Below are 15,087 nucleotides of genomic sequence, written 5' to 3'. Positions count from 1 at the left end.
CAAGGGGAGTGCATCATCTAGCCAGTGTTTAGAAGGCATGTAGCTGCTGCCACACAACACAATGACTGCCTGTCCCCATGCTTTCCAGTGTGTGGCTATGGTTAGGATTTGGTGTGGCTTTCCAAGTTCCTGCAGCCTCTATCCTGCCAGGCCGACTGAAAGTCTTACTCCCATTTTTCTACTGCTCTTACTCTACTCCTTCTTCTTGCAGAATCATCTAGAAGTTTCTAACTCATTAGAAACTCTGGGAAGTACCCCTAAATTATGTCTTAAAAAACCAAGTAACTGAAACACAAATAAGTATTACAATATCACTGAGTACATGTAAAAGACTTTAATTTCTGAATATCTGCATATGTACATCATCAGTATTTTCAGGCTATAAAATGTAAAAGTAATATTTACTTAAATAAAGTTTAGGTAGTTTTAACAAGTTGTAATAAACAATATACTTGTAATAGAATTTTCACATTTAGAACAAGGTTTTTAAACTGGAATATTCAGGAGGGAAAAGATGTTCCCAAGCATTCCACATTATAAAATACATATTTGCACATACCAGCTAATAGTGAAGTCACAAATATATACTTGCTATCTTAAATTTTTACAGTCTTGATAAATATAAAAACCAAATGGCCAAAGCCAACCTATAAAATAAGTGCGCAGCTACAAAGTGATCTTAGAAAGGCTGTAAGTAAAAATATATTGGAAAATAATCACATAGATATGATCCGTAAATTCACACAGATGACCACGATGCAAAACCCTCACGGAATTCACCTTTTTCACCAGCACTTTAATTGCTTTCCACTAGCACCCGTGCGATTTGTTGACAAACGGCTTCCACAATGAGCTCTCTAGAATGACACGGTCCTGGGAGCCCAGTTAATGAATGAACGGTGCTGGGAGTCAGGGTGACCCCAACTCAGCAGAGGCCCACTGCAGCCACTGTCAGTGCCTGAGGAAGTAGCCTGGCTTTTGCTGGCTCCCTTATTCAACAGCAGATAGAGCAGTAGGTTGGGATTTTGGATTTGATGACAATAAGACTTCCCTGTCAACAGAAGAAAACATTGTCATTCGAACACAGTCACCCAGTAGGCACTACACTTACAAGTGTTGCTTAGTAAGTATCCAAGACCCAAACAAAAGGAATACAAAGGGCACGACCCAAATTACAGAATAAACAGAACACTTTTCTGAGGGAAATAAAACAGATAACAACCTTTAAGTATCTAAGAAGCAGTGAAAAGTCAGAGCAATATTTAAATGTATCTTCCCTGCACTCCACAAGTACACTGGGGTAATTACTTCTCTGCACCCAAAACCCTGACTTAAAGGAAGATACCAGCAAAGTCTAGCTCTGAGGCTCATACTGGAGACCAAATGAGTTTAATGCTCATGAGAACTCAGCAGAATACTTGTCACAGTTCTCACATACTCTAGAGAGGCAGGAAGTGCAGGGAGTTAGCCTTACCCAAGACAGATGCCCATGCTGCTGAGGACAAAAGTTAATTTGTCCTTTTGTAAATACTTTCATCTTAAGACTGGTATAGATCAGTTATAACAAAGTGTCTCTGTGCTGTAACAAATGTTTCCATTTGCCCAGTAGCTGAGCCTTCACATTATTATAATCTAGAAAAATCAAAAGTATAGGAAACTCCTATACTAAAAACTCTTGGTTTTTAATTTTATATTTTTTTTTATTTAATGTGTATGGTGTTTTGCCTGAATATATGTCTGTGTACCACATGTACAGAGTGTTCAAAGAGTCTAGAAGTGGGCACTGGATCTTCTGTGGCTGTGAGCCACCATATGCATGCTGGGAATGGACCCTGGGTCCCCTGGAAGAGGAAGCAGTATTCTTAAGCAGTAAGTCATCTCTCCAGCCCCAAGAATTTTTTTCTAAAGACTCATTAATACTGAAGAAGCTTAATATATGTTTTTAAGTTCTTAGAGAAAGAGGAGCATTCCTATATTCATGAAGGACAGCAAAATAGCTCCATTAAGCACTGCACTAGCCACGGTAGAAGAAAGGCACGACATTGATTCCAGTACAAAGCTTTAAAAAAAATTAGATTCATAAATTCATTAAGTGTATGAGGGTTTTGTCTTCATGTATGTCTCTGCACCATGTGCATGCCTGGTGCCTAAGGAGGCCATCAAAAGAATGTCCTGTCCCCTTGGAACTGGAGGGACAGGTGGTTGTGAGTCACCATGAAGGTGCAGAAAACTGAACCCAGGTTCTCTGCAAAAGGAACAAGTGCTTTTAACTGCCAAGCCATCTCTCTAGCCCCTACTAAACTTTCTTTTGCAATGACAGAAATTATTATTAAAATATAATGTAGGACACACAAGGAACAGTGAAGACTGGGGAATATTTAAGATCCCTTATAACCACAACCCCTTTTTCTTTTTAAATTCAGTATCTGCAATATCTAAAGCTAGTAAGACTGAGTAACAACAGAAGGAGCCCTCTCTCTCTAGGACCATAGACTGGCCAACTACAACATCTGCAGGCAAGATCCAAGCAACAATGTTAGGTTTCTGGAACATATCTATATTGTAACTTTCCCAATCTAACACACAGACATCCACAAATGTCACATGATGATCCTTTCTCTTTTTCCTGATCCATTCCCTAACACGGTTTCCTGAAGTTACAGATTAAAATTGACCTTCTGTTCACTTGCATTTCACAAGGGAGGAAAGGGCAATACATTTGGGATTCAGACTCTTGATGATCAAGTACATTTACCAGTAAGTACTTCATCAAAAATGGAGACACTGGTCTGGCTAGGGGCTGGTTCTGCACGTCCTCAGTGTCTGAATACAAATCTCCTGACTTGAACTTAAAGACAACAAAGAAATGCATGTTCTAACAGCCCTTTTGAGACTTAGTTCCTCTGCATAAACTTTAGGTGTTCATTGCAAAAACAATATACTCAATTTAAGGATTATTAACATAAGCAGAATCAGCTAATTAAGACATGGCCAGCAAAACATTGTACACAATCATATATATTTTCTTCTAATTAATTATTTAGAAAATATGGAAAATGAAGTTCTACATTGTTAGGCTAACTAGCTGAATACGTCTTTCAAATTATGAAAATGTAGTTAATTTTGCTGACATCATATAGTAATAAAATTCCCATATTCCTCCCCTTGAAAAGTTGGGAAAAAAATCAGATCAACTCTTGCAGAATGTATACACGCTATGCTAATGTGGAAATGGCATTTCCATGTACAAGGAGATTCTAAAACTCAGAAGAAGAAAACAAGGCAGATTAAAGGGGAATGGAGAACCAGGAGCACAGGGAGCTCAGGTAATACCTGCTTAGCACACATAAGGACCTGACGTTCCTTCCTAGTACAGCCAAGTACAGAAATAAATAACATACAATTTTTAAAAACTTTTTTTTGGGTTGGGCTAAGTTAGTCATCCTTCAACCTTTTCAAGGGTCAAAACAAAGTAAGTAAAATAGTTTAAAGAGAAAAACTAAGAGTACACTACCAAGACCACCTTTATTTACCCAGCCTGCTTCTACAAAAGCCATCTTAAAAACTATACCATCCCAGCCGGGCGGTGGTGGTGCACGGCTTTAATCTCAATACTCGGGAGGCAGAGGCAGGAGGATCCCTATGAGTTCGAGGTCAGCCTAGGTTACAGAGTAAGTTCCAGGAAAGGCTCCAATGCTACACAGAGAAATCCTGTCTCAAAAAAAAAAACCACAAACAAACAAACAACAACAAAAAACAATACCATCCCAAAAAACTAAGTTCTTAGTCTGAAAGATGACGGCCCAGATATTTTCAAATTAGACTTGCAGCTGTAATGAGTTAACATAAGCTAATCACATATGGATTCTCCGAATAGGACCGAAAGTCAATGTACAGAAGCAATGCTTGCTTACAGGTACAGCATTCTACTTACACTCCCGCCGTGCTGCTCCAGCTTTTGCAAGGCACTGGTGATGGGTTCTTTGAATTTTTTGTCCATTAGCCTCTTGGAAAGCTTTTGAAGATTGGAGGAGAGGGAATTCCAAAATAAATAAAGTTGCCATAAGCACAAATAACTTTCAAAGATGTCTTAATTAAGAACACAAAGTTTGTTTCAGTAATGTTTCACTAAAATTTACTTTATAGCAATATAACATTTGGTTGAAAGTTGAATTTATGTCCTTTCAAGCACTACCTATCCTACAATATCTGCTATGATAACACATTTTCTGGGGCTGGGGAAATGACCGACTTCAGTTCCCAAGACTCACAGAAATAGTTGGGCATGGTGCCTTATGTTTATAATTCCAGCACTGAGGTAGCAGAAAACAAAAGGCTCCTTGGGATTCACTGCCTGGACAATGCAACCTAATTGGTGAGCTCCAGCTAAATGGAAGACTCATTTTTCAGGAGGTGGACAATATTTCTGAAGACAACACTTGAGATGGTTCTCTACATTCCACATGTATGCATACATGCACACATAACCACACATGTACTCACACAGAAATAAAGTTTTCAAAAGCATGGCATACCTTTCCATTTTGTCACATGTAAGACCATGCAGAGAACTAAGACAGAAAGTCATACCTCCAAAGCAAGCACATGTTACCTAATAATAGGAGGGAACTAAGTAACAGTGACTGATGGAGGAATCAGACGAGAAACCACAGAACCACTTATCTCTGGTTACATCCTAAACAGACTCTAGCTAAAAACACAAGAAGTTTGCTTAAACGGGAGAGCATATGTGCAGGAAGACAGATGTGCAAGGCACTAGCAGAGAAGCAGTGCTTTGAAGGTAGTCGGGAACAAAGGTGCCAGTATTCCCATATAATACATGCATTTCTGTGGACAACAACCTAGATATTTCAGCTCCAATCAGCCATGCTCTCAGGTAAACATTCTGGAAACACAGTCAACATAGGTTTAATAGAATGATACTGAGCACTTTATATTATAAACCTCAAGTCAGCTTTGTAAGCTTAATCCATTAGGAAATATTGGAGAAGCCCTGTCTACTACTAAACTATTCTGTGACTCACTTAGTCTAATCTTGTTGCTCAGGATAAATAGTAACACTGACTGTCAAAGTGACCAGATAGAGAAACGCCCAAGTAGATAAAGCAAGCCTTTGGTTTGTCTTCCAGGGGAGGGTTTTCCAGAGAGTAAGTTCATGAGGCTCTACCCAAGGAGTGGACTTATCCTTGTTGGATTTTTCATGTGGTGGTGTTATTGAGAGGAAGCGAGAAGTGGGAGGTGGGGTTTAGTGGAGAAAGGTTACTGAGACCCCGAGCCCTTCCTATGTGCCCATCCATGTTTCATGTCCACTATGAAGTCACCTGTTCCGCACTCCCACATCCTTCCCGCCATGAAGGACCGACACCTGGAAAACTTTGAGACCAGACAAATTTTTCCTACGGTTCGGTTGTTTCTGCCAGGTATGTTATTATAATGACAAGAAAATGTCTTTTGACGGATTTGAGCTAGGCTAGTGGTTGATTTGAAGACTGGGGTTATGAGGACATATGCGCAGCTACTCTGCTCTCTGCGGTACTCACACTTGTAAGCAGATGTTTCAGATGGCCATTCAGAGATGGGCCAACGACCACACTTAGCTGTACGAGTGCAGCCAGTCCTCTTTCAAACACTTCATCATCAGAATGGACCTGTGGAGCCAGTGAAGAGGAAAATTAAAGCCAACACAACCCTCTGAAAGAGACTCTGGTTCTCTCATTCGGAACTTTTCCATGGCCCTTTGTGAGTAATTCTACTTTTTACTTTCAGAACGGACTTTCTAGTAGAATTAGTACACTTACATCTGAATGGGACTTGTTCATTGGTCTGAGGGTGTGGGGAGAGGTAAAGGGACAGAATGGGGAAAAGGGGAAGGGAAGATAGGTTAGGGAAAAGAGCAAGCAGGAGGGGGACAAGTGGGATTAAGCATTTAATCCTAGAAACTGCTCAACACACAGAATTGGGGGAGTAAGCTTTAATGCACTGTATCTAGAGGTAAGCAATTTCTACCAGAGAAGGGCAGTTACTAAGATTTAAGATTCATCTAGCACACAGAGCCCAAACAGAGTAACCTGAGGTTTTCTCCTCTAACTACCCAAAAGGTTTCCTTTTATTCCCAGGACCCCGAGACATCCTCTAAAGTGGTCCAATGCACAACTGTAGAACTCTGAGTAATCGTGGTTTGACATTGCACATACCTGAGAAACCCACAGCTAAAACACTAATCTGCATGTACTATGGGGAGGCAAGGAGCAGACAGTGTTCTCCTGGATCAGAGTTTTCATCCATATCATATAATTGGGAATAATGAAGTCTAGTGAAATCAATGACTTACCAGAGCTGCCTTCAGCACAGGGATGAGTCTAGGTAGCAAAGGTACAGCTTTTTCAGGAGCGCCCTGGACCAGAAGTAATTCCCTAAAGCCCTCCTTGGACACAAAGGTATAAGGATGCTTTGTCTCCCTCAGACCCTGCCAAAGACAATACAGACACAGAAACATGATTCATTCGCTATTCGCTACCTTTTTATTATGTTAATAACCACAAAACTCAATGCTCCTAACAGAAGTGAAGCTAGAGGTTCGCTAATGTCATTCTAATCACAATGAGCAAAATTTCAGCAATTATTTTTTATTATACCAAGAAATCATGTAACAAAAGATACAGGATGCAAAAGTCTCTACCCTCACATGGAATGAAAAAAGACCGACAGCAAGAAAAGGAAAATCAACAGAGTAACAAAATGGGAAGAAAAAACTAATGGGATAAAAAAGAAAAAGTTAAAAGAAAAATAAGGACAGATAAGTGGGAGAGAGGTGGAGGGAAAGGAAAACCTGATGAGAGAAGATAAAGAAGTCATCCAACACTGAGATCACTTCTTCCTAAGGGACACTGAAGGACAGCAAGGTGCCCACTGTGTGTTCTGTACTGGACCCTCAACGTGCTCAGTGAGTTCCTCCAATGGCTCTCCTCCTTCACATTTAAATACATTAAGATATTTAGAAAGGCAGTCCTGCGCTGGCTGGGACAGTGTCAGAACCGAAATCTGCTGCTCACAGAGGGACATAACCGGAAAACACAATCTGTGTACAGCACTGTTCATGGTGCCCTTCCTCCCAAGTGTCTTAGAAAAGAGTGGTCTGTACAGAGATCCACGGCCAGGCACCAGGCTGAGTTCCAGGAATCCAACTGATGAGAGAGAGGAGAGATACTGCAGGAGAGGGACATCAAGATCAGGATGGGAGGATGTGCAGAGATGACGGACCACACTAGTGGAAACCCATGAACTGTGGACTGGTGGCTGTAGAGCCCCCATGGGACTGGACTAGGCCCTCTGGACATGGAAGATGGTTGTTTGGCTCGAACTGTTTGGGGGGCACCCAGGCAGGGGGATCAGGATCTGTCCCTGGTCTATGGGCAGGCTTCTGGTTAATCTGGTGCCTGTGGTGTGACACCTTGCACAGTCTTGGTGCAATGGGAAGGAGCTTGGACCTGCCTAGGCTCAATGAGCTGGGCTCTGCTGACTCCCCATGGGAGACCTCGATTTGGGGGATGTGGAGATGCAGGGTGGCTTGGGAAAGAGGGCTGGGGGGTGGGAAGAGGGAGGAGGGGGGTCTGTGGATAGCATGAGGAGTGAGTAATAAAAAAAAGAACATTAAAGAAAAAAGAAACTGCTTTTGGAAAAAAATTATAATAGTAATAGTCACGCTGTAAGGTGTGTTCTGGTATTCAAAACAGTATTTGAGACAAACTACTTATTCACTAAATATTTGTATGCCCTAAAAACTAAAAAAAAAAAAAGAAAAAGAAAAGAGTAGTCTGTACTCATGACTTAGCAGCCATTACTAGAGGACAAAGAATGACATCTGACATTTGAATAAGATCCAACAAAGCAAAGAGAAAGTCAAGAGCAATGTCCTGGATCTCTCCATGAAGCAGGTTTAAACATGCAGCAAAGCCATGTCACAAAGGCCAACTTCCAATAGTCTGTCAATCGGACCTGAGTATCTGCTTCCAAATAGTGGTCAAATGGCCCCTTCCCACTGTCCTACCATGCTTTCTACAACAAAAGCAACAACATGCAAATCATTCTCTAAGAGGTTCAGTGCCTGTCCTAACAGTACCTGGGTCTTACTCATTTTCGAGATGGAAAATCGAAAGTCAAAGCTGAAATGGATCTCAAAAGTGGTCTGTCTATACTCCTTCCCCATTACTAAGAGAGTAGGAGAGACAGGAAACTGCTGCCTAGTACCGAAATTCATTTAACGGTGCTGGACCACAGGTATACACACAGGACTGATCTTGGCCACTGAGATGGTGTGGCAGGTAAAGGCAATTCCACCTAAGCCTGACACCTGAGTTCGATCCCTGCTCCCATATGGTGCAAGGAGAGAAGTGTCCTCTGACTCCTAAACCCACTCCACGGCACAACCACACTTACATACTCACATAACAAAAAACCACCAAATGTTTTAGAAGGACTGATATTAATGAGGTGTAAAGGCAGAAGCCCTTTACTGACTTCACAGATTAAAGTACTTTGTACACTCTAATCATTTGGACTATGTAATGTATCGCTAGTTTTGATTAGTCTAAAGCATAGTTTGCTATTTTATATAAAAGATTTATGTCTAAAAAAAAACTAAGTATGATATACCGTCCATTTCATTTAGCTATAAATCCCTATTAGAATTTCATTTTTATAAGACTAGTCAAGCTATTTATTTTATATAAATATGTGTGTATGTGTGCACATGTGCACATGTATGCGTATAAAATGTCTTGTATATGTGCACACATACACACACACACACACACACACACACACACATATATATAACAATCACAATTACTTGCTTAGAGTACAATATTTTAGTGTCTCTTGCTTGATATTTATTTTTAAAAGGATAGAATGAGATGTATTTATAAGGTAAAAATAACAATGAAATTTTAAAAATATTTTTTCTCTTGGCACTCAGGAGAGCTAGAATGTTTTACCTCAGCTAAAGTAATTAGAAGCGGATCAAATGGAAGAATTTCAGGCGGGCATTCCCACTGTAATCTGTGTTTTACTGAGCCATGTACCAATCTAAAATACAAAAGTCAGAAAAAGTAACAGGAACCCCATAAGCAAATGCAGGGAGCTTATCACACAATACTCTTGCAGGAACAGAGTCGCAGTAAAATTATTTTGTGATATACAGCAGTATTACTGTACTCATAGGACATGGACAATGTAAAGCAGGTAAACAATTCTTCATATTCCCGCATTATCCACCAAACTGTTTAGTAAGCTTGTATTGTAAAACTTTTAATTTACATTTTTATTTAAGCATGTCACTCTCTCAGAATCTTGATATACATGTTGCACCGATCTTTCTCAGACCCGATTATAACAAAATAGGTAACCTACAGAAAATGAAAACATGTAGTAATAAGAAAAGGTAAGGTTTACAGAGGACATTTTCATGGCCCAACACTGGTAACACTAATAATCTGAAGGCAAACCTGTTTTATTCCTTGTTAAAGAGAAAAAAACTATGGCTAGGAGGATGAAATGGCCTGTTGGAGGTTACAAGTGGTCCTGAGTTAAGGCCTCTCACTATCCCCCAGAGCCATTCCCGAACCATAACTGATGAGTTTACAATACAGCGCACTACGGTCCTGACGGTGAATAACAGGTCATTCCCAAACATCTTCTTGGTTTCACTTGGCTCTACGGCCTAACTTCTTCACTGCTACAGTCACAACAGCAAGTGGTCTCACCAAGGTATCAGTTTTTACATTTCAAGAAAATCTGAGTTACTCTGGGGAAAAGAACTTAGAAATTTAAAATCAGATAAAGCTTCAGTCTCAATGTGTGTGAGACATCGTCTCGTGTAGAACAGACTGGCCTCAAACCACTATGTAGCCATGGTGACGTTCCTCATGCTTCCCCATCCCAGTGCTGGGATTACAGGTATCAAGGACCATGCCAAGTTTATGGAGTGTTGGGAGATAGAACTCAGGGCTTTATACATGGTAGAAAGCACTGTATCAACTGAACTATACCCCTAACTCCTCAAATTAGAATCTAAGGATAAAATAGTAACAATAAATTCAGGAATGCTTTGTTGGCTTATTTTTCACTTCAAATTTGAAGATACCATTTTTAAAAAAATGCATTTTTGAAATTCCAGAACCAAACATAAAAATTGATGTTGTAGTTATCCCTTCTATAACATTAAAAATAAAATTCTACCCCATGAAGAACATGAAAAAAAGGCATCAAGAATTTTTCCAAAAAGAAGCAATAATAGCCATATATACTTATTATGAAATAATATTCCACTGTCAGTATTAACATAACAAACAATGTAGGGCTTTTTTATTTGCAACTTGCAAGAGCCTATGCATGCTTAAATTAGTTGTAACCAAAAGAGGTACACTCAGTTCAATTTAATTTCTGAAACTGTTTGGTGTTTTACTACAGATCTTAGTAATTACATACTGGAGTTGAGGTGATTTTTATCAACAACGTCCAGGGATTGATACCAATTCAACAGTCAGGGTAATAAGTCACCTTGATTTAAATCTCATTTGCAAGTAAATCTTCAACTAATATAAACTGAATCACATATTGATTTCACTCAACTATTTTGAAGCACACAGTCAGCTATGCATTGCATTGATTTTACCTGCAAGGAATGCCTCCTTTAGAGTAGATCGCCGCAAATGCAGAAGGGGCTCGTGACTGTTCACCGAACTGAAATTCAAAAACAACAACATCACCACTAACTCCAGTTCCTGATACCTTCCATTTTAATCCTGTTGAGATCAGAGGTTAAAACAAAACAAAACAAAATACCCTGACTTCCCAACCCCCACTATGTTACTTTGTGCACATCCGTGGCTCAGCCACATGACTGGAAAACACACACACACAAACACACACAAACACACGCAAAACCAAGCTGAGGAGTTATTTTTCATCAATCTCTAGTTTGGCTCAAAGCATTGCAGGTGGCTGGAACTGTACAGTGCAAAATATCTTTCCACTTTCTCTGCCAGTCTGAATCTTCAAAATGAGGGCTAAATAATTAGGGAATTGAGGATAGGAGAAGTAGAGATTTGCTACCCATCACTGTATGTCCCACATGTCCATCGGCCAAGCATAGATATGTAGAGACCAGGGAATCTATTTAACTTCTTCAAATTGAATTTATGCTTCTGTGCAACAAGGGATTAGGCTTGGTAGAGTCAAAGATCAGGACCCAGTCTTACAAACATATAACTGAATGCATCTTCCAGATTACAGAAGGGGTGCTAAGGACAGAGAGTACATTTATTTTTAGCCAGCATGGTATGTCCTGCATGCCCTTCGGCCAAGTATATATATGTAGAGGTCAGAGAATCTGTGTAACTTCTCCAAAATGGCTTTATACTTCTATTAAACAAAGGATTATATTATGATTTCTGGTGGACTGAATTTGTAGAACATAAAGGAATAGCTGGAGTTTTATGTGACTACAGTAGCACATGAATAATCAGTGTATAGCAACTGAATACAAGCTAGTTCACTGACATTAGGAAGCAGGATAGAAAATTAAAAAGCTGATATAAAATTAAGAATGTAACAAAATTAACATAACGAGCTCAAAACTAGCAAAAAGGAAATCCATGAGAGCATTCAGAATAGTTAAATTGTAATCAGCTAAATGCCTATTTCTTGAATAGTTAAACTGTAATCAGATAAAGGCCTATTTCTTGTGAAAATGTACTGCCTGAGGAATCTCTACTCACAGGGTTAATTGTTTTAGGGTTGAGTTTATCACTTGGCCGAGGATGAACCCTTCTTGCAGCCTCTGGAGAACTGGTTAATGAGGAGGATTTGCTCCGCTGACCTGTCATCCTGTGTTTCACTTGTGCACTTGAGGATGTCCTTTGATCATAATTACCTAGGGAGACAAAAAAATCAGATCAGTACAAAGGACAAATAAGTAAGAGAAACTCTCCCTAACACAGAACACAGACTGTATCATTAACAAACCTGGCCTCTCCCTTTGAAAACGCAAAGTTCTGTACCTGTTGCTCTGTTTCTCAACTGCACACCTCCAGGGTACTCCGATTTCTGCATGGCTTCCCTTTCACTCTTGCAGTTAATGAAATGATTTCAGAATCTGTTGATCTGCCATAAACACAAGACGAAAATGAATTTACAGGTGTGGGTACGGAGGCCCAAGCTTGCCATCTTTTTTTCAATAGCTTTCAACCTTATTTATTGAGGCAGAATCTTTCACCGAGTCCAGAGCTCCGCTTATTAGCTAATGTGGCTATAGTGAGCATCATGCAAGAGATTCCCTGTCTGTGTCTCCTAAGTGCTGAGATGAAAGACAGGCCACCACAACCACAAGGATTTTGGGAGGTCAGATTCTTTACCAGCTGAGCTATCTCCTCTGCCCTATTTTCTAATTTAAATGAGTTTAAAAGCCAACAAATCTCTTCATTTGAAAAGCTTTTAAAGTCTAGAAAATAGAGCTTCCAAGGTTTTTAAGTATTCCATGTAGTTTGTGTCATGTGTGTATTCACATATGCCTGTTAATGTGTGAAAGTAGGTGTGTCCATGGAGGCCAGAGGTTGGCATTAGGTATCTCTTGCTATGGCTCTCCACCATTTTGTGAACCAGGCTTTCTCACTGAACCTGGAGCTTATAGATTCTACTAGGCTGGTCTGCAAGCTCCTAGGATCTTTTAAAAATAATAGTTGCTTGATTTTTAGACAGGGTCTCATTATATAGTTCTGGGTGGCCTGTAGCTAGCTTTGTAGACCAGGTTGGACTTGAACTTAGAGATCTGCCTGCCGATGTTTCTGGAGTGCTGGGAGTGTTTAAAGGCATGTGAGAACATGCCTGGCAAAAATAATTATTTTTAAGGTATTTTTGTTTTTATTTACTTATTCTTCTCTCACACAATACATCCCAACTGGTCACCCCTCTCTCCACTCCTCCCAGTTCCGACTCATCACCACCACCACCACTACCACCTCCACTCTTCTCCAGATCTATTGCTCCTCTGTTTCCTTTCAGAAAAGAACAGGCCTCCCAGGGATATCAACGGAACATGGCATAACAAGATACAGTAAGAATAGGTACAATCTCTCATATGAGGACTGGACAAGGCAACCCCCGGAAGAGGAAAAGGGTCCCAAGAGCAGGCAAAAGAGTCAGAGACACCACCACTCCCACTCTTTGAAGTCCCACAAAAACCTCAAGCTAAACAACCACAACTAATATGCAGGGGACCTAGACAGAGTAAAACCATTCAAGCTCCGTAACTGCTGCTTTAGTCTCTGTGAGCCCTTATGAGCTCACTTAGTTGATTCTGTGGGCCATGTTCTCCTGGTGTCCTCAATCTCTCTGGCTCCTTACAATGCTTCCCCCCAACTTCTTTGGCAGGGATCCTAGAGCTCCGCCAAATGTTTAGTTGTGGGTCTCTGTATCTGCTCCCATCAGCTGCTGGAGGAAGCCTTTCTGATGATAACGGGGCTAGGCAGGGATGGCTAAGTGGTTGAGAGCACCGGCTGCTCTTTCAGAGGTCCTGAGTTTAATTTCCAGCAACCATATGGTGATTCACAACCACCTACAAAGGAATTTGATCCCCTTCTCTGGCATGCAGGAGCTTATGTATATGACAGAAGAGTTTATGTATAAGACAGAGCTTACATAAAATACATAAATATTTAAACAAAAAATTGTTAATGGTATCACTCTTTATTTTAAAAGATAGAGTAAATATGTTTGGTTAAAAATATATATCCACTGACAAGCACGGACTCACGTAGTTCGTGAAAGAAAAAAACCTTTCCCTCGCCTTTAGACTACTTTTTTCTTTAAATGACTTTAGGCGGGTGGTGTAAAGGGGTAGGGACAAGAAGAAATGAAGAGGTGAAAAACTTCGTTATAAATACTGTCCAAGTAACCCCTCGTTTCTTTCTTAGAACTCTAAGTAGACATCAGAATACAGAAGTCCATTAAATGTGGAACGCCTAAATTATGTCACAATGTCAGAAGGAAAAACAACGAACATAAGACAAATCCCCGGTCATTGAGACTCTGCCTAAAAGGGACTGGCGGCACCTGTATATGCTAGGAAACCACTGCATCTTTGTTTTACAAATACCAAATTTCAGTACCCACCTTCCCCAGTTTAAGACCACTGGACTAATAGTCCGTCATCTTTCTTCTACTCTCTAATTAGAAACCTAGAGAGTCCCAAAAAGTTCAAAAGGCGCTCAGCTAAAGCAGCTGCGTTCCGTCTGCAAAGGTCCTTCAAACCCCAAACGGACAACCCTAATTCCCTTTCTTATCACGAAGTAAAAATCTGCTTCCCATCACCAAACCCACCCACTTCGAAGCACCTAAGTTCACTTCAGCTCCAGGGTGTTGCTAAAGTTGAAAATGAGAAAGTGTGTAGACACCGCTAGAGGAAAGAAAGCTTTGAAAATTGGGAGACAGGGTGAGCGGACTTTAGAATCCTCAGTTAGAATACCCAGAGCTCCTCTGGTGTCCCTAGCAACAAGCTCCGGCGGCTCTAGCTACGGGACGCCAACCTGGAAGGCCCCCACGCCGAGACCCCGCCCTGTCGCCCGCGCCTACCGCCTGCCACGCCGCTCCGGCGCTCGCGCCGCCCCCGGTGGGGCTTCAGTCCGGCCCTCCGAGCCCAAGCCAGCGGCTCCCGCAGCGAGTAACCGCGATCCAGGAAACCGGCTTCAAGTAGCATACACATCCGGTGCCGCGCGGTGACGTCACACGCGCGACGCCCGTTCTAAACCAATCATAGGGAGGCCACAGAGGCGGTTGGGAGGTTGCCGGGCAACGACTTGGCATTCTACTGGTGACCGTCCAGCAAGAGCTCAGGGAACCCTCTCAGGTGACAAAGGAGCCCCTGGGAGACCTTAAAGGAAGTTTAAGTTTTAGTTTCCAGAGAAGACACGCTGATTCTCTCTAGACGATGATTCTCTCTGGTTCTCCAGTCCGGCTTCTCTCCATGTATATGCTTATCTTGTAGCCAACACTCGTGCCTTAGGTACTGGC

General features: G+C 41.1%; 1 protein-coding gene across 1 annotated transcript; it reads right to left on the bottom strand.

Annotated features, from left to right (window-relative positions):
* Positions 1 to 319: 319 nt before the first annotated feature.
* On the bottom strand, positions 320 to 14,777 carry Pacrgl (parkin coregulated like). Its single transcript, XM_052734906.1, has 9 exons — positions 14,650 to 14,777; positions 12,081 to 12,183; positions 11,799 to 11,953; positions 10,694 to 10,761; positions 9,015 to 9,105; positions 6,353 to 6,487; positions 5,562 to 5,669; positions 3,935 to 4,015; positions 320 to 1,051 (listed from the first exon to the last, which is right to left on the bottom strand). The coding sequence occupies exons 2-9, from the start codon at positions 12,130 to 12,132 to the stop codon at positions 995 to 997; spliced, it is 747 nt and encodes a 248-aa protein (XP_052590866.1). The 5' UTR covers positions 12,133 to 12,183; positions 14,650 to 14,777; the 3' UTR covers positions 320 to 994.
* Positions 14,778 to 15,087: the final 310 nt, after the last annotated feature.

Source organism: Peromyscus californicus, unplaced genomic scaffold, assembly GCF_007827085.1.
Source record: "Peromyscus californicus insignis strain IS unplaced genomic scaffold, ASM782708v3 Scaffold_13__1_contigs__length_99412109, whole genome shotgun sequence".
NCBI lineage: Eukaryota > Metazoa > Chordata > Mammalia > Rodentia > Cricetidae > Peromyscus > Peromyscus californicus.
This window is presented reverse-complemented; position numbering and strand designations above follow the sequence as displayed.